The sequence below is a fragment of the Glycine soja genome, chromosome 1 (assembly GCF_004193775.1).
Source record: "Glycine soja cultivar W05 chromosome 1, ASM419377v2, whole genome shotgun sequence".
Classification (NCBI taxonomy): domain Eukaryota; kingdom Viridiplantae; phylum Streptophyta; class Magnoliopsida; order Fabales; family Fabaceae; genus Glycine; species Glycine soja.
In genome coordinates, this window is record NC_041002.1 from 37608801 (window position 1) to 37629172 (window position 20372).

At 31.5% G+C, this 20372-nt stretch overlaps 1 protein-coding gene across 1 annotated transcript; it reads left to right on the forward strand.

The window, feature by feature from the left end:
- The first annotated feature begins 6575 nt into the window (after window positions 1–6575).
- Window positions 6576–9531, forward strand: LOC114415553 (probable pectinesterase/pectinesterase inhibitor 21). Its single transcript, XM_028380312.1, has 3 exons — window positions 6576–6678; window positions 6891–7896; window positions 8478–9531. The coding sequence occupies exons 2-3, from the start codon at window positions 6903–6905 to the stop codon at window positions 9212–9214; spliced, it is 1731 nt and encodes a 576-aa protein (XP_028236113.1). The 5' UTR covers window positions 6576–6678; window positions 6891–6902; the 3' UTR covers window positions 9215–9531.
- The last annotated feature ends 10841 nt before the right edge of the window (window positions 9532–20372 follow it).

Below are 20372 nucleotides of genomic sequence, written 5' to 3' on the forward strand. Positions count from 1 at the left end.
GTTTTTGTATGTTGTGTATGCCGAATTGTTAAAGGCTCAGTTCTGATGTGGAAATGATCGAATAAAATGTTCAATACTTGTTTTTTATTAACTTGGTAATTGCATTTTGAGTGAACTCAAATGAACAATTTACTATAAAAACATTTTTCTCATTTAATATTTATTAAAGTAGATTTTTTTTATGCTAATATTAAAGTTGAACTATTTGAAAACAAGTATGGAAAAAAAACCTCTAGATGTCACGCGATTATGAACAACTTATTTTGGGACAATAATCTATACTTAATTATATTGACGTGGTTTCTTGGCTGTTTTTGGTATTTTCTTCAAAGGAGGATTAGGTTCATCTGGGGTGGTTGAGTTTTTTGGTTTTTGGTTTTCAAATATAATGTTCAAAACCAAATGTATTGACAAAAATGGAGTTGAATTGATTTTTAATTTAATCTCAAAACAGCTTTACATTTATTATGAAAATCAAGAGAAAATATATTGTGAATTTGATTTTTAGTTTAAAAAAACATAGTCTAACCATCACCATCGTTACAACCATCACACCCTGTCTAACTGTCTCACCACCACATTGACATCACCATTATCGTCTTCACCATTCTACCACCATCGACATTGTCATCGCCACTATTACTGCACCTCGTCTTTTTCGCTTCCACTACCACCACCATAATTGTCGCCACCATCATTTTTCCACCTCCATCATTGTCGTCGCCGTCATCACTACCATTCTACCATGCTATCGTGACTACCATCGCTAATGCTGCCACCATTACTATTCCCTCGTTACTATCGTCACCATTTAATCACCTCCATCATTATTGTCGTCGTTATTGCAACTATTCCACCCACCACCACCCATAATTTTAAAAACTGAATCAATGATTGACCCGGCCAAGGCATTGGGTGATTGGGTCAATGATCGAACCAATGAGTTACTAATAAACCAGCATGACTTGGCCTTTATTAAAAAAATTTAAAATTTTATACCTACCTTAATTGACCCACATGACTTGATGTGTTTCCTCCCTTGGGTGTGACTTGACTTAGGTCAGTGTGTCACCAGTTTAATCGCAAACCTGATCGGGTCGTATTGGGTTACACCAAGTTCAATGCATAGTCGATCTGATAGGCAATTCGACCCAACCATACCTTAGGGTCGTGGTCGAATTAGTTCGATCGATTAAGTCGGTTCGAATTTTAAAACACTCATTACCATTCCACTGCTACTACCATCACAATTATCATTCCACCACTACTATCACAATCACCATTGCATTACCACCACGATTTCAGTCCCACCACTGTCGTCATCACCACCATCAACATGCCATCAGCGCCACTATCGGCCGCCGCCGTCACTCCCACCTGCTACCTCTGTCACCGTCATGATTTTATAACAACACGATATAATATAAAACAATTGACTTATTTTATTTATCTTCAAATCATAATATCTTTTTAAAAACTAAAAACAAAAAATAAACTAAAACTCAACTCAAAACTAAAACTGATTTTGATTTTTAATTTTAAAAATTACATTCTAACCACCATCACCATACCACCACCACCATCATCCTTGCCATTGTCGCTGTTATCACCCTACCCCCGCCATAGCCGTTGCCACCACCTCCACCACCATCGCACCCCACCGTTGTTGCCTCCACCCCCACCACCATCACCACTACCACCACCACCATTCCATCGACACCACCATTATCACCGTCCCCACTCCCACCTGCTACCTCAACCACTGTCATTATTTCATATTAGAACAAGTTAAGATAAAACGATTGACTCATTTTATATATCTTCAATTCGTAACATCTTTTTAGAGACTAGAAGCAAAGAATAAACCATAACTCAAAACTCAAAACTAAAATTGATTTTGTTTTTTAAGAATTTCAAAACTAAAAACAAGAAACCACCTTGAATAGGCCTAAGTAAACATTAAAACCCAAGGTAAGGTTAATTTAGACTAAGGGTGATTCGGTGGAGTGTTTGATCAAACTGTTGAACCTTAGAAAATGTGTTTATTTGACTGTTAAACCTTTGAAAATGAATCTAAACGGAATTTAGTTTTCTGATGTTGGTTGGAGTTACCTAATTAGCTACTTCACCTTAGACGACACCTTTAGTTTATTATTAACAGGAAGACTATAGTCATTTGTATTCATTACAACCTAAGAAAGGAAACAACATGGAACATTACATCGATTTAGTCATGTTGTGATAGGAAAAATTTCAAGAATAAATATTTACCGAAAACCTATTCTGTCAATAACAACTAGCAAGTAATTGAACCCTTTGGCTAGAGTATCAACTGAGAAAGAATTTGTTCAAATCAATATATGCAAATTATCATCATAAATATTTTTATCAAAAGGTCCAATGCAAACCAAGTTTTAATAACAAATCAGCACATACTTGAACCTCTCATTTTTTCCTCTCAGCTTGCATAAGAATATGTTCAGTAACAAATCAGGGGTGTATATCCATAATAAACTATAAAGCTGGAAATGCAGAAGGGAAACAAGAAAAGAAACAAACAAAAGTAGAACTTGTATCATAGGCTACAAGCAAACCCCTTACATCGTCTGTTTTGGAAATTTAGTCCAGATACCAAACCCAATTCTATGTGAAATTCAAAATTAACATCATATACATTTTATATCATCTCATAAAAAGTATTTCAAGTTTTTAAGACCTAGATCAACAATTTTTTTCTCCTGAACAATTGCAGTATACTAATTGCAGAAATGGGGGGAAAAACAATTAATTAAATCTTAGTTAAGAGTCCTAATGGAATGAAGGCAATGATTTTCAACTATGAAAACCTAATCAAGCATTGAGAAAAAAAAGTAATTAAAAGCTAAATATAGTGACAAGAAAAAATGATGGGCTTCCATCAAAATCCCTAATAAAAGTTAATTTAGGTAACCTCAACCCCTTCCCCCCAAAGAGACTTTTACTTCACAAGAGGGAGATAAACTTTCCCTAGCAAAATTGATCGGGGGTGGGGGGTGTCGTGTGAAAAGAGAGTTTACAAATTTATCCTTAATTTTTTTTATTAGATTGTGAATGTATGGATGAAAGCCTAAATCACCTTAAAAAAAGTTGTGAATGTAGGCATTAGGAGTTGAATGACGTTAACAAAATAATATGTGTGAATTTAGGCATTAAGGTTGAATCACGTTAACAAAATAATATGTGTGAATGTAGACATAAGAGACTGAACCACATTAAATTAATGTGTGATCTATTATTTTTTTCTTATGGTGTTTTCCTTTTATGTATTGTTTCTCATCCTTGTGTATAATGAAGAGGTGTGTGTTTTTCCCCAACACTCTAGTCATGATTTTATTTATAAAATTGTAAAAAAAACAGATTTCAAATAGTTTTAGATGTAACATATTGATGTTCATGCTTGCTTTTAAAAATCCTATCTTTGTCTAGTAAACTTGTTGCTATTTCACATAGCCATGATGAATTGCTTTTAGTCCTTATTTATGGAGCTTTTTAGTTAGGATTATTTGCATTATTTGTTGTTTAGGTATTTGTTTCTATTCAATTCATTGTATTTTATACTTTTTGTCGAACTTGTTATGTTGTGGGTGTTTTCATGTGTACAGGGGCCATATTGACTTGACCTTTGGTGGTAAATGGAGCTTTTCTAGTACATGTTGTACTTTCAGGATCAAACTTGGCTGTCAGGGATTCTTCTTGACAGAAAAAGAAAAAATCTAGGCTGATGAATCTAGCACAGGCGTGCAAAGTCCCTTATTTCTTGATCAAGTTGGTGACGCATCCAGACACAGACATACCATTTAGTGGGCGACTTTATTTTCTTATTTTGTGTGTTTTTAGTGTAATTGGGCCTGAACAAATTTTAGCCATTTCTTTAATAGCTTAGGAAAACTTTGTAGAAGGGTTTTGACTTGAACATTGGCGACTTAGGAGAGTTTTGATTTTTCTTCACTTTTCTAACCCTTGAAAATTGTTTATTGTCAATTTAATTTCTTTGAAGTTTTCTTTAACTTTATCTTCTAATTCTTCTCTTATTGCAATTTATACATGTTAAACACTTGATTTCCATTTTGCATGATTTTAGATTAACATAATACCATGACTGTTGAAGTTAATTCAAATAGACACATCTCTGTTTCTTGAAAGAGAATGAACATCACATTAGATTAATATATTAACTAAACAAGAGTCTTTGTGTGAAACCCAGATCGTAGAATTTTTCAAATCTGAATTTTATTTAAACCAAATATTATCTTATTTTTACTTTTATCTTTATCTTATACTTATACTTTTATAATTAAATCTCTAAATCTTTTCCAAATCAACTCTATATCTCTTCTCAATTATTTGATTTCTATTTAATTGTGTTAATTGTAAAGTCTAAAAACGCAATCCCTGCAGATTCAATATTATTACTTGATTAGACTTCTATGCACTCACGGTTTTCTCACATCAATCCCTAGTGGAGGAACTTCGTTGATGAATAATTTGGTGAAGAATCTCAGTATTTTTCTTTTATTAGTAGATACAAATTTGGAACTTGTTTGAAATTTGTTAATCAATCATTATTAATAGAAGAAATGAAACCTGAATCTGAGTTTGAATTTGTGTGCTTCAGAGTGTTAGTTTTTCATTGTGAAAGAGACAAAGTGATAATAGGGCAAGACATGTTTTTGTTCTCTCTAAAATTTTTGAAGTTTAGTTCTAGTTTATCTAAAATGTTTTTGTTTGTTTTTTGTCCTTCTAATTTTGTAATGCATCATTTTTTATCCCCTCAAGTATTATTTAAACCACTTTTCATCTCTCTATAAAGTACTATCCAATCCACATCAAAGATAAAAAATGATACATTTCAACATTAGAAGGAAAAAAAATGAACAATTTTTTAGAGGGACTAAAACTGAACTTTAGAAATTTGAGAGGCTAAAATAATATTTTACTTATAATAAAAAAAATCACAGAGTGGCAAGGGTCAAATAAAAAAAATAAATTTTTTTATTTCAGGTCAATTTTATCCATATTTTACCTGTTAAAATTACCTTCTATATCAAATCAATTTTAATATTTTGTCATACACCACTCATAAGGTGATTCACCTTAGCCTGAATCATACATCTAATAAAACTTATTTTGAAAAATAAAAAATTGTTATATCTAATATTCATATTGTTGAAAATATTAATATTCATACTGATACACCTAAAGTTTAAAAAGACACATGTTAAATAAACATCTCAGTTTAAAAAGTAATTTACACTATTTGTCCCTTAAGTTTTGTGAAATTAAACAAATTTTCCCTACTTTTATCTATTCCTATGCTAACTCTCTAAGTTTTTGAAAGTATATATTGATACACCTTATACATTACACTAACTCCCTTAATTGCTCGAAGAACATTGCACCATCTTCCCCTGTAAGGGAGGTTATTATAAATATTAAAAAAAGATTAGGATAATTAAATGTAATTTCACGAAATCTCATGGATTGTTAGTGTATTTTACTATAGTTTAAAATTATAGTTAGATATTTATGGAGTGCCAGCTAATTTGTTTTAAGGAAATGTTTGTGTACAAACAAAAGTTTTTCCTTAATTTTAAACTTTTGAGGTCATTTTCAAAGTGTATGCATATGAAAAAGATAAATTATTTTTATATAAAGATAATAATGATATATAATAAAATTTATTAAATTAATTGTTTCATATTCAAATAAAAAATTGTTTGTTTGATCATTTTCTTATTGCAGACGTGTAAGAGAGAACCAAAGTTAAAAAAAAAAAAAAATCAATTTGTAAAACCCGTGTTTGAGACACTGCATATAGTAGTATTAACTATAGACCTTTCCTCTTATCGCATTCATTGCTAATAGAATGTAACTCATGGAACTTGATGGGTTAGCATAATTTTTTTTAGAAACAAGTCATAAAGGCTAACTATAAACACAATGTGGCCTTTATCTTCTTCTCTCTCTCTTTCTTATTTTAGAAAAGATAAGTTTTGGCATTTTAACAAAACACAAATTGCATTTGAATGATTCAATTGTATTAGGTGTGAAATACCATTTTTTTGTGTATATAAATAACTATTTACTTTCAAGGGTATAAGTTGATGGGTTAGCATAAAATTTGTTTGAAATAAGTCATAAAGGGTAACTATATACACAATGTGGCCTTTACATGCCCTCTCTCTCTTAGTTTAGAAAAAATAATTTTCGGTGTTTTAACAAAACACAAATTGCATTTGAATGATTCAATTGCATTAGGTGTTAACTACCGTTTTTTTCGTGTATATAAATAACTATTTACTTTCAAGGGTATAAGTTGATGGATTAGCATAAAATTTGTTAGAAATAAGTCATAAGGCTAACTATATACACAATGTGGCCTTTACGTGTGTTCTCTCTCTCCCCCATTCTTTTTTTTAGAAAATATGATTTTTGACATTTTAACAAAACACAAATTGCATTTGAATGATTCAACTCTATTAGCTATTAAATGCCATTTTTTCGTGTATATAAATAAGTTTACTTTGCATCCCCAAACTGCAGAAACACATTCTTCGAAGGAATTTGTCAAAGAGTAGCCATCGCCCCAACGATCCCGTTTCCCTTCACTTCTCTACGCAAAGCCCCTTGTTTTGCATAGTGCGTGCATAAATTAACATACAAGTTAATTTGAGGAATACAATATATTTATATTTTATGTAACTGTGACTTTATTATTATTATTAGATTTTGATTTATAAGTTCATGTTTAGAGTTTAAAATCATGATCATTCTTAATTAGTGCAAAATAATATTATGATCATGTTACTTGTCACATTAACTAATTTTACATTAATATTCATTTATGACAGGAGCTACTTAAAATGTCGGAGGGAAATGCGGAGAGAGGAAAGAGAATTGCCATTATTGGTGTCTCAACCTTATTGTTGGTGGCGATGGTTGTGGCTGTCACAGTTGGTGTCAATGTTAGTGAGAATGGTTCCAACAATGAGGACACAAAAATTGCTTCTTCTGTAAAAGCCGTCCAAACCCTTTGCCATCCCACAAATTATAAGAAAGAATGTGAGGAAAGCCTCATAGCTAGGGCTGGAAATACCACTGATCCAAAAGAACTTATCAAAATTGTCTTCAACATCACCATTACAAAAATTGGCGATAAACTCAAAAAAACTAATCTTTTGCATGAGGTTGAGGAGGATCCCAGAGCCAAGATGGCACTTGACACATGCAAGCAACTCATGGATCTTTCTATTGAGGAGTTAACAAGGTCACTTGATGGAATAGGTGAGTTTGACCTGAAAAATATCGACAAAATCCTCATGAATTTAAAAGTTTGGCTTAGTGGTGCAGTTACATACCAAGATACTTGCTTGGATGGGTTTGAGAACACCACTAGTGACGCTGGTAAAAAGATGAAGGATTTGTTGACGGCAGGCATGCATATGAGCAGCAATGCCCTTGCCATTGTAACGAATTTGGCTGACACTGTTGATGATTGGAATGTCACAGAATTATCTAGGCGTCGCCTCCTTCAAGATTCTAAGCTTCCCGTGTGGGTTGATCAACATAGACTCCTTAATGAAAATGAAAGTCTATTAAGACACAAGCCTAATGTTACTGTAGCCATTGATGGTAGTGGGGATTTCAAAAGCATCAATGAGGCATTGAAGCAAGTGCCTAAGGAAAACCGAAAGCCATTTGTGATCTACATCAAGGAAGGCGTTTACCAAGAGTATGTTGAGGTTACAAAGAAAATGACCCATGTGGTGTTTATTGGTGAAGGTGGAAAAAAGACACGAATAACTGGTAACAAAAACTTCATAGATGGAACAAACACTTACAGAACTGCCACTGTTGGTATGTCTCTTTTCATGATTATCGACTTAATTAACTTATTACTCCTGTGCATTTGAGTAAAAAAAACTTAACTAAGAATTTATTCAATAAATTTGTTAAATGAAACCTTACTCATGAGCCACATGGTGAAGCTTACCTAAATGAGATTAAAAAAATGCTACATTTATAGTACCTATGAATTTGGGTAAAAAATACTTAATTAAAAACTTATTAAATAAATTTATTAAACGAAACCTTATTCAGAAGCTAAGTAATGAATGTTGATAAAATGAGATTAAAAAAAATAAATTTGATAAGTTTCTCCATAAAACTCTTTAAGTTTATATAGGAATATCATATGTCACATTCATAAACTTAAATAAAGTCTTTGAAATTAAACGTCCTTTTCCTACTTAACAATTTTAGGTCCATAGTTCTTATTTGAAAACACCTTTAAGTCACCCCAAAATGATTAAATTAATAAATGAGACATTTATAAAATTTAATTAAACAATTTTTTTTTAAAATTGAAATATAAACCATTAGTAATTCAAAGAATTTTTATTATTTGAATAAATAAATTAATTACTTTAAGCATGCAGCTATTCAAGGAGATTACTTTGTGGCCATCAATATGGGGTTTGAGAATTCTGCTGGACCACAAAAGCATCAAGCAGTAGCATTAAGAGTCCAAGCAGATAAGTCCATTTTCTACAATTGCTCAATGGATGGGTATCAGGACACTCTTTATGTACACACCATGCGTCAATTCTATAGAGATTGCACGATTTCAGGTACCATTGACTTTGTGTTTGGTAATGCACTTGCTATTTTCCAAAATTGCACTTTCGTGGTCCGAAAGCCATTGGAGAACCAACAATGCATTGTGACTGCACAAGGTAGAAAAGAGATACAACAACCATCTGGAATAGTAATCCAAGGGGGATCCATTGTGTCTGATCCTGAGTTCTACTCTGTGAGATTTGAGAACAAGGCTTACCTAGCTCGTCCATGGAAGAATTACTCTAGGACCATCATCATGGACACTTACATTGATGATTTGATTAATGTTGATGGGTATTTGCCATGGCAAGGACTAGAGGGTCCTTCTGGTATGAATACTTGCTTCTATGCCGAGTACCACGACAGTGGCCCGGGTTCAGACAAATCTAAACGTGTGAAATGGGCTGGGATTTGGAATCTCAATTCAAAAGCTGCACGTTGGTTCTCAGCATCTAAGTTTTTTCACGGAACTGACTGGATTGAAGTTACTGGGATTCCTTGCTTTCGTGACATTCCCGCACACCATAGGCACAAAAAGACAAGGCTTAATTGGTAATAAAAGTGATGAGTTGTGAAAGCAAGAAATATAAATTAATTAATAAGGAATGATTGAGCTTCTTTATTCTTTAATTATTTTGATTTCATTAATTAATTTTAGAGTGAGCTACATTTTTGTATCTCAAGGAATTGAAATCAATGTAACGTAATTCCTCTTTGATATTTTTTTTTTTGTTTAGTGACTAATAAATGGGTCTTCTAGATATTTTACCCATTGTATTTCCTAAGAAAGGGTATCGAGGCTAATGGTGTGACAATGTAAGGATCTTTTGTGTCAAAAGTATTCCTATAAATGAGAACATGTACTTATGACAACTTTTCAAAGTCACAATAACTAACAAAACATGTTCAATCAATTCATCTTCACAAGAAGCATATCCACTTGTAAAAGCCCATGTCACCACATGATTTCTAAAAGAACATCAACACTTAGGATACACTTCTGTACGAGATCATTGACTCTTATAAGAACAAGGATAGAATACTTTCAAGGGTAATGACCTACTAAAAGTAGAGTACTCTGAATATGTTCGATTGACTCATGTTCACACGAAAAAAGTGATAGAAAACACCTTTCATGAACACATGATGTGAATAAAAAGACAACACGAAATATATATTCACCTTCAGTAGATCGAGATGACCACATATCACAAAATGATTTTATCACCAACTATGGACCATTCCATTACACTCAACCCCTTATCACCTTTATAGGTGATGAAATCTTGAGAATTCCTCAAGATAAGTAGTAGTCTAAGGAAATGATTTTACCTTTTAGCTTATTAATATCTAGCTAATCTCACACTACTATTGGCTTTTTCTATACTAACACATCCTTAAGGTGTCAGTATATCTTTTAATGACATTACATCTCAAATCCATACATTGATTAACTAATACCACATTGCTACCATAGTAACCATTGTGAGAATATACTTTTACAAACACTTGTTATCATTCACCATTTAAGGTGTACACACACCAATAAACAAAAACAATTCAAACAGTTCATTACTCAAAAATTCAAGTGTGTACACAATCATTGATCTCATATTCTTGTCTCGACAAAAATGTAAAAGCGCACAACACAAACATGGACAGTCCACACCCAGTGTTGATAGGACAAATTTTTTTGATACCACTAATGTAACACCCTAAAATTTGGGTTTACCAATACACTTCAAATACCTTTTATTCATCTTTATAAATAAGTGAGTTCTAATTGGTTTCATAAATGTTGTAACAAATAAGGGAGAGATATGGTACATTTTTTATTGAAGTAAAACTTTTCACGAAGGCTCGTCAACCCTTTTCTTTTTAATGAACTTTATCATCTTGAAAAGAAAGCGGTCTATTTTGAAATCGTATGCAACATACATATTTACTAGACATTGTTTCATTTAAACCATGCATGAGTTGATATACATAGTAAATAGTTAAACTTCACATATAAAATCTTGCATCTTTGAAATAACATCATGCATATATATATATATATATATATATATATATATATATATAAAGGTATGAGATGAGCCTCTATGGCCTTCAGACATTAGCAAAAAGTATCCAACACAAGTAGTAAGTAAATAATATGATCGAACACATAAAGTTGTTGAAACCTAGGTATATTCAAATCAATACACAAAAGTGGACAAACCAAAGTCTTAGAGTAGTCACTTATCCAAGCCCTACAAAATAACCACACCATCGAGAAGGTACATGCCAGATGAAAGTGAACCTACCAATGAGAACCCAATGAAGAAAACCCAAAGATGTTAGCCCACAAGTGAAGATCTTTCCTGATGCTCATCATTCAAACATGAAAATGTTGGTGTAAGGAGTCTTAGCAGCCACAAACAAAGAGTTAATACACACCCACCTGCATAACCACCATTTGTGGTTCATTAACAACAAATATATCATGGTAACTTAGTCCACATGTCTATCACATTTTTTATTTATCCCAGGCCCAACTTGCCATTAAGCTTTGTTCACTCTAATGGTCTTATAAACTATAATTGATGATGATTGAAGTTCACATTCTGCTCAATAGCAATACACTTCTCTCAACCATGGATAAGAATCCATTCCAGTCAGGGATATTGAGTAAGGCCCATGAGTCCTCTATGCTAAATGGATCTAACATCCTTAGTCGAGTTATCACCATTCTTCATTGCCTCAGGTTCCTCTAAACCATTCGAACCATCCCCTAGTGTACCCATTGTAAGTCATCTGTTGTTTCTAATCATCCCCTAGTGTTTGGAGGACTATGCCTTTACCGAGTATACATAAATCCTTTTCCTTAGGCACTTCCATCTCTCCAACCCCGCATCACATCAATTTCCTCATTCCTTTTCCCTTTCCTTTCATCTTCCTATGTTGCATATGCTGCCCTCATTGAGTCGCCGACTTCACAAGTCTTCACCGCACATACAACGAGAGGAAGGAGCATTAACTTTTTCACTCCATTTGGGTACCATTACTATGGTCCCTCAAGTGGATAAGTCCACTTCTCACACAAGCAAACCTACAACATCATTACCATAAATACAATGAATTCATGAACCTCAGCTTTCTACATGCTAAGCATTAGACACCCTAAAGTGAAACCAAAGCGCAGATGATAACATAATATAATATATTAATATACCATCACAACTAATCAATATATAAACATAAAACATGAGAGTAAATTCATATCCATATCATGTTCATAACATCACAACATTCTACATTCAAGTTACCATACCTAGTGTCACATGCCATCAAAGTTATCACTTTAAACCAAGTCATAAAGTGTGGAAGCAATTATTTCACTAATTGGTTTTTATTCATTAATACTCTATAATTTATCACTTCTCTTAATGAATTATCATATCAATTTTTTCTCATAATTAAATTATCAATTAAGATCACCCAATTAGAAATATGAATCTAGTTCATGAAATTGTATCCCAAAGCCCAAGTAAAAATCCACACAATTCATAATAAATAAAAAAAAGTAGCATATATTGTACTTTATCACAATGCAGTACCACCATCTTATAAAATCAATATCTTAATCATACCTCAATGGAATTTCATAAACATTATCACCATAGAAAGACTTATGTGTCTAGTTTTGAAAATGGTATCACCCATTATTAGAAGATCACAAAACAAAGAGAACTAATCAATTTACTAACACATGTTCAAACCAGACAACAAAAAGAATCCCTTGCACATACTTGTCCATAATTTAATTAGCTTCCTAATCATAATAGTGAATTAAAATGAGTGACCCAACTTTCAAAGCTTATCATGTCTAGTTTTCATAGATGTTCCTCAAAATCACATACCATTCCCAGTTCACAAAACAAGCATCAAAGGTTGAAATAAAACATCCAACAAAAAGGACATTTTGTAGAAATTATAGAAATTTTATTCCCCATTCAAATTGAGCGTATTTTATATGGATTCTTATGTGTTGGATCGAGTGGCCTCATAATAATTAAGAAGGGGGGGTTGAATTAATTATTCCTAAAACTTTACCAATTAAAAATTACTCTTTTAAGGCTTTTACTTTTGTTGTTAAGAGAATATGGAATAGAAGAGAAACTTAACAGAAAGTAAAAGCGAAAATTAAATGCACAGCGGGAAGTAAAAGAGTAGGAAGAAGGAAACAAACACACAAGAGTTTTTATACTTGTTCGGCAACAACCCGTGCCTACCTCCAGTCCCCAAGCGACCTGCGGTCCTTGGGATTTCTTTCAACCTTGTAAAAATCCTTTTACAAGCAAAGATCCACAAGGGATGTACCCTCCCTTGTTCTCTTTGAAACCCTAGTGGATGTACCCTCCACTAGAACTAATCCACAAGAGATGTACCCTCTCTTGTTCTCAGTCAAACCCAAGTAGATGTACCCTCTACTTGTATCACAAAGGATGTACCCTCCAATGTGTTAAGACAAAGATCTCAGGCTGTTAAACCTTTGATACTTTGTGAATGGGGATACAAAAGAATTCTCAGGCGGTTAAACCTTTGAACGCTTTTGTATTAGGGAATGGGAAGAATCAAAAGAATTCTCAGACTGTGTCGTTTTGAATTCTTTGACAAGGGAGAAGGGAGACACAAAAGAATTCAGGCGGTTAGTCCCTTGTTCTTTTGGAAAAGAGAGAAGAGAGACACAAAAAGAATTCAGGCGGTTAGTCCTTGGCGAATTCTTTTTGGCAAAGGGAGAAGAGAATGAAAAGGATGAATAGCACAAGTTTTCAAGGTTTAGAAAAACCAGAAAACTTTGGAAAGCTTTTGGCAAAAGGAAGAAGAAGAAGAAGAAGAAGAAGTTCAAAGAGACTCAGAAATTAATGTGGAAAACTTGCTTGTGTAAAGAATGAATTGGAAAAGATTGATTGATAGAATGAATTAATTTGAAAATTCAAAACAAAGCCTTGCTTTTATAGACTCTTCATGTCTGGTCAAGAAGGCCATTCAGAAGAGTTATAACTTTTAGAAAAACTTAAAACCCATTTGAAAAAGTCAAAACCTTTTTGAAGAGTTACATCTTTAGATTTTTCACAAACAAACACTGGTAATCGATTACCAAATAAGTGTAATCGATGACACAAAGCTTTTGAGTGAAACAATGTGACTCTTCACTTTTAAATTTGAATTTCAATGTTCAAGGACACTGGTAATCGATTACCAACATATTGTAATCGATTACAGCCTTTTGAAAATATTTGGAACGTTGTAAATTCAGTTTGAAAACTTTTTCAAACTCATTTTGCTACTGGTAATTGATTACAACAATATGGTAATCGATTACGAGAGAGTAAAAACTCTTTGGTAAAGGTTTTGTCAAAAACTCATGTGCTATTCAAAGTTTTCAAAACTTTTTAATACTTATCTTGATTGAGTCTTTTCTTCATTCTTGAATCTTGAGTCTTGAATCTTGATCTTGATTTTTGAGATCTTGAATCTTGAATCTTGATTCTTGATTGTAGACTTTCTTCTTGAGTCTTGAATTCTTCTTGATTCTTGAACTCTTGACTTGTTCTTGATTCACTTGAGTTGTTCTTTGATCTTTTGAGATTTTTGTTCATAACCTTTGTCATCATCTTTTGTTGTCATCATTGTTATCATCAAAACACCTTTGAATCATTGTTGATTCATCATGAAGCTTTGCTTTCACATTATGCCCTAAATGTCTACTTTAATAATATAATGTTATTTTTAGCATATGAGGCCTCAATCCCAACATTCAATTTCGTGAGACATGTTTTAGCAGGAATTTCCACAACCAAGTGTTCACAATTTTAATCCAAATATCATAACAATCAACACGTACACACACACATTCAATGAGTCTAATGTATCTATTAGTATCTTTACGATGCTTGCATATAAACCAAAATTCCTCTTTTCATTCATACCATTGATGATTGAAGTATTAAAATTCTATCATGCACTCTTAGTCTAGAAAATCACAATTTCATAATAGAAACATAACTTAGAAACAACTTTTTCCATTGACATAGAATTCTAATTTTCAAAAACTGTATATGTTTCTCCAAGTTTTCAAGCATGCTAAAAAAAATTTTCAAGTCAAAAAGTCCCAATTCTAGTTTCAATTTCATTTTTCCCTACATAATGCAAAAATAAAGGCTCCAAAACTTGGTTTTGACATAACTACCACTTCCTAAATCCAAATTAAACAAACTTTATATGTTTGGTTCAGGTTTTTGAAGTCAAGGAACTCAATTTTTGGCATTCAAAATAGTAAATAAAAATCACATCAGTCCTAATTTCATTAATAGAGGCAAATATGAAAAATAACACAATATTGGACAACATAAAAATCAAAGCTCTGCCCATTACAACAACACATATACCCCAAGGACTTAGAAAAACACCTTTACCTTGATTTTAAAGCATTGGCAGCATCATTCCATCACTAATACCATCACCATTTCACCACCATTGTTGCCGCTACTATTCCACCCTGGCCACCACCACCATTAACTGGCACCACCACTATCGCTATAATCATCACTATCGCCACTCCCACCATGCTACCTTAACCACTGCTATTATTTCATAGTAGAGCAAGATAAGATAAAATGATTGACTCATTTCATTTATCTTTAATTTGTAACATCTTTTAAAAAACTAAAAGCAAATAATAAACTAAAACTCAAAACTCAACTAAAATTGATTTTGATTTTTAAAAATTTCAAAACTGAAAACAAGAAATTACCTCGAACAGGACCTAAGTTAACATTAAAACCCAGCGTAAGGTTAATTTAGACTAAGGATGATTTGGTGGAGTGTTTGATCAAACCATTGGGTGATAAAATTCATGAAATGAGAATAATTCGGTGGTCAAATATGTAATTAAGTCATTGTTTTACGTTTAGAAAAAAACACAAAGTCTTCTTTCATTGTTATTTTACAATATTGATAAAGAATTAGAATTTTTTTCTTTCTATTATATCCTTAACCATTTTTATGGAGTGAGAAAATTAAAGAGAAGTATACATGAGAGAGTATACAATTAATATGATAAGATACATACATAATATATATATATATATATATATATATATATATATGAAAATTTCGTAACATTTCTCCTAGTCTTTTTTATAAGAACCAAATTAAAATTTTAGTTTATTCTTTATTAAAAGAACAAATTTAGAATGTCTTATGGATTAATTATTTTTGTCACAAAGATATCTTTGTTATGAATAATCTATTTGTGGCTATCATATATTTTATTATCTTTTATGGTGTTTCCTTTTTTATTTATTTATCTTTTTGTAACTTCCTAATTATCTTTTGTACCTATAAATAAGCTACTCGTCTGGGAAAGAATACACACAATTATTATTCTCTCTAGCCACTCTTTTCTTTTCTTTTGCTATACTACTCTCTCTAGTTTTATGCTTCGAGTTACGTTTATTTAACACATTTTTAGCACAATTGTCTTTCTTTCACAAGTCATCTACAATTGGTATTGCAACTTATGAGAAAAAGTCATGTAAAGAATTTGATTGCAGAAAGTTGCTCTTTTAAATTCATATTTTAAGATCATATTTTTCATTTCTCTAATTTCATTATCCATACTATGTATTTGGTAGAATATTGGTGTTCTATTTACATAATTGTGAAATCGATCATTTGAGAGTCTTGAAGACTCTCAAAGAGGAAAATATTTAGAATATGTTTTTCACTGGAAGTGAGAAAATAATATAAAAGCACAAATAAAAGAATACTTTTTCTCAACAAAAGTTAGAAAATAATGTCATAATGGTTGAGGCCTATGATGTGTATAGTTATATTGTTCACATAAATATGAATTTATTTAGATATAATGTGTCTTGAAGACAAACTCACATAAATAAATTAAAAAATTACTTTTGTAAAAGGTTTCGAAGACCTTATTAAAGAAATAAATTTTAAGGAAATTTTTCTCTCACCAGAAGTGATGTAAAAAGGGGATAAAAAAGATTAGTCCTTTCTCACTAGAAGTAAAATAATAATGCAAATTGAAAAAAGAAAGAATATTTGGTTATTGAAGAATGAGATTATAAAAAATTAGTTTTTTTTTCTCTCAGCAAAAGTGAGAAAATAGTGCAAAAGTGAAAATGAAATAGTTTTTTTCTTGACTTTCCTGATTATTTGTTTCTCGATGTTGTACCTCCTAAAATTTAGGTTATTGTTTAACATTTGGTCAAGATACTTTTAGAGACAAGTATCTATTATTATTAATATTGGTGGCTCATTGGGATTACATATACATATATGTAGTGCATTTTACGACCATTATAATTAATGGATTAGCATTATATCCTTCAAAATTGGCTAATGGTATTTTCAATTGTATATTTACATATGTGAAGAAGATTCTTTCCCATTTAAACCATTGTACTAACTTTACATAAATATATGTCTAGATGCATTTGGTTTTATATTATAAGATCAATTCCAAGCTAAGGTACTTTTAATTGCAAGAATGTAATTAAATGAAAAATGACATACAAATGGTGTGTGTATATATAGAAAGGAGGGATCAAATTACACCGATATAACTTTGATAACTATTACACCATTTTTATATTTTTGACTTTCATATATATATATATATATATATATATATATATATATATATATAGAGAGAGAGAGAGAGAGAGAGAGAGAGAGAGAAAGAGTATGGCAGCCACAACATCGACGATTATGTTGGTGGCAATGAAAGTGGTGATGACGACAATCATGGTGATTGGGGTTGAGGTGATATCCTTGACGTAAATTAAATCTTTAAAATATTTTATTTTCTATTTGATAAATCTTATAGAAATTTTATGGTTAAATGATATTTTAAAATGTTTTAATTTTGACATTTCATTTTAATCTAACAGATAAGATTGATCATTTTCATTCTCACATGAGAGGATCATTCTCATATGGTATGTCCTCTCTCTATATATATTGAATTTATTTTATGATTTTTTTTTCTCCAGAGTGTGTGTGCCTTGAGCTTGAATGATTATACACTCATTTGTTTATATTTATGTATCTATTTAATTATATATATGCATGATGCTTTATCCATATGGTTAATTGATGTTTGTCATAATACGGTACTAGCATGGTGAGATTTTAAGAACTATGATTAATGTAAAGTGTTTCAGAATTCATTTGATAATTATTTGGAATGATGAGTTGTGTTTAGGTATGCTATATTTCTTACATACTTGCAAGAAAAACAAAGTACTCAATAGAAATATCATATGACTCATTTATTGATATTGCTCCATTCTCTTAAGTGAATATTACACATGTATTTTTATAAAATAACTATGTGAATAATTTATTTCTATCATATACGTTTAATCATTATTGTTATAGTGATAACTTTAACATTATTCACTTATGATTTAAATGTATTACTTTTAGATTATTTTCTTTTGGCTTCATGGTGAAATTATGCTTATGATTTGATTCAGGCTTCAAGCTTAAATGATTTGTGGACCAATAATGTATGCATACATGGACTTTATATACATGTTTCCAAAATATTTTGTTAAATTGGTTTATAGACTAATATATAAAATGTTTATGAAAATTACTTTAAAGTTATATATTAAAATAATTATGAAAATTACTTTAAAGTTGTGTATTGCACATGAATGAACTCATATAGGCTATTTATAATAGCTCTTACATGTATTAAGGTCACAACTTTTTTTTTGAATGATTTTATTGGTTTATAAACATGCATACATGATATGTGGTGTGTATTTTACAGTGAACAATATCAAGAAAAATAGGATATATTTTGATATATATTTTGTATTTCTCGCTAATATTATAATGATTCACACAAGGCATAGCATCAATGTAAAATTTGTACTCTATGTTTATTATTAAAATTGAAAAAACAAGTCGTAAACTAGAAGTTTACGAAACAATATAAGTTTGTTCTTTTGCATGAACTGTTCAGCCATTATTGAAATAACAATTGTAGAAGCAAGCTTCATGATGATGAATTAAGTTGATTCAAGTAGTTTTGATTATAACAAAGATGATGAGAAAAAGCCCAAAAGAATACAAGAGAATGATTTCAAGAACAAGATTAGAGAATCAAGAGAAGTTAGATTTCAAGATTCAAGAAAAGATGAATTCAAGGTTAAAAAAAAAAAAGAAATCAAGAAGACTTCACAAGGGAAGTATTGAAAAGATTTTTCAAAAAACAAACATAGCACAATTTTGTTTTTCAAAAGAGTTTTTCTCAAAATTTTCTAAGTTACCAGAGTTTTTACTCTCTGGTAATCGATTACCATTTTCCTGTAATTGATTACCAGTGGCAAAGTTTGATTTCAAAAGTTTTTAACTGAATTTGCAACGTTCCAATTGATTTCAAAATGGTGTAATCGATTACAAGATATTGGTAATCGATTACCAGTGTATCTGAACATTGAAATTCAAAATCAATTATGAAGAGTCACATCCTTTCATAAAAAGCTTTGTGTAATCGATTACAAGGATTTGGTAATCGATTACGAGTGACAAGTTTTGAACAAAAATCAAAAGATGTAACTCTTCTAATGGTTTTCAAGTTTTTCTCAAGGTCATAACTCTTCCAATGGTCTTCTTGACCAGACATAAAGAGTCTATAAAAGTAAGACCTTGATTTGCATTTTAAGATATCTAATTACAACTTTTTCATATATTCTTTTACAACCTTTGAATCTCATTGAACATCTTCTTGAACTTCTTCCTTTGCCAAAAACTTTCTGAGTTTTCTGGTTTCCAAACCTTGTTCTTTCACAGAAAACAAAAGTGTGCTATATCTTTTCTTTCTCTTCTTCCTTTGCTAAAAAGAATTCTACAAGGACTAACCACCTGAATTCTTTTTGTGTCTCTCTTCTCCCTTTTCCAAAAGAACAAAGGACTAACCGCCTGAATTCTTTTGTGTCTCCCTTCTCCCTTTTCAAAGAATTCAAAATGACACAGTCTGAGAATTCTTTTGATTCTTCCCTTTCCCTTAAACAAAAGATTTCAAAGGACTAACCGCCTGAGAATTCTTTTGTTTCCCCTTCACAAAGTTTCAAAGAACTAACCGCCTGAGAACTTTGTCTTAACACATTGGAGGGTACATCCTTTGTGGTACAAGTAGAGGGTACATCTACTTGGGTTGTTGTAACTGAGAACAAGAGAGGGTACATCTCTTGTGGATCAGTTCAAGTGGAGGGTACATCCACTTGGTTGTTCAAAGAGAACAAGGGAGGGTACATCCCTTGTGGATCTTTGCTTGTAAAGGATTTTACAAGGTTGAAAAGAAATCTCAAGGACCGTAGGTCGCTTGGGGACTAGATGTAGGCACGGATTGTTGCCGAACCAGTATAAAACTCTTGTGTTTGTCTTCTTCTTCCCTACACTTTTAATTTCCGCTGTGCACTTTAATTAGCGCTTTTATTTTTTATTAATTTTCTATTTCTGTTCTTTTCTTTCTTAACATTATTGTAAAAGCCTAATTGAATCTAGTAACATTAAGAAGGATAGTTTTTTTTTTAATTAGTAAAGGTTCATTAATAATTAATTCAACCCCCCCTTCTTAATTATTTCGAGGCCACTTGATCCAACAACAACCGTTACACTAGAAGAGGGGT

Excerpts from the sequence above, each read along its gene's own strand:
- LOC114415553 (XM_028380312.1), top strand. The coding sequence starts at position 6,903 with ATGTCGGAGGGAAATGCGGAGAGAGGAAAGAGAATTGCCATTATTGGT. Across the intron at positions 7,897-8,477 it reads TTACAGAACTGCCACTGTTG|CTATTCAAGGAGATTACTTT; the intron begins GTATGTCTCTTT and ends TTAAGCATGCAG.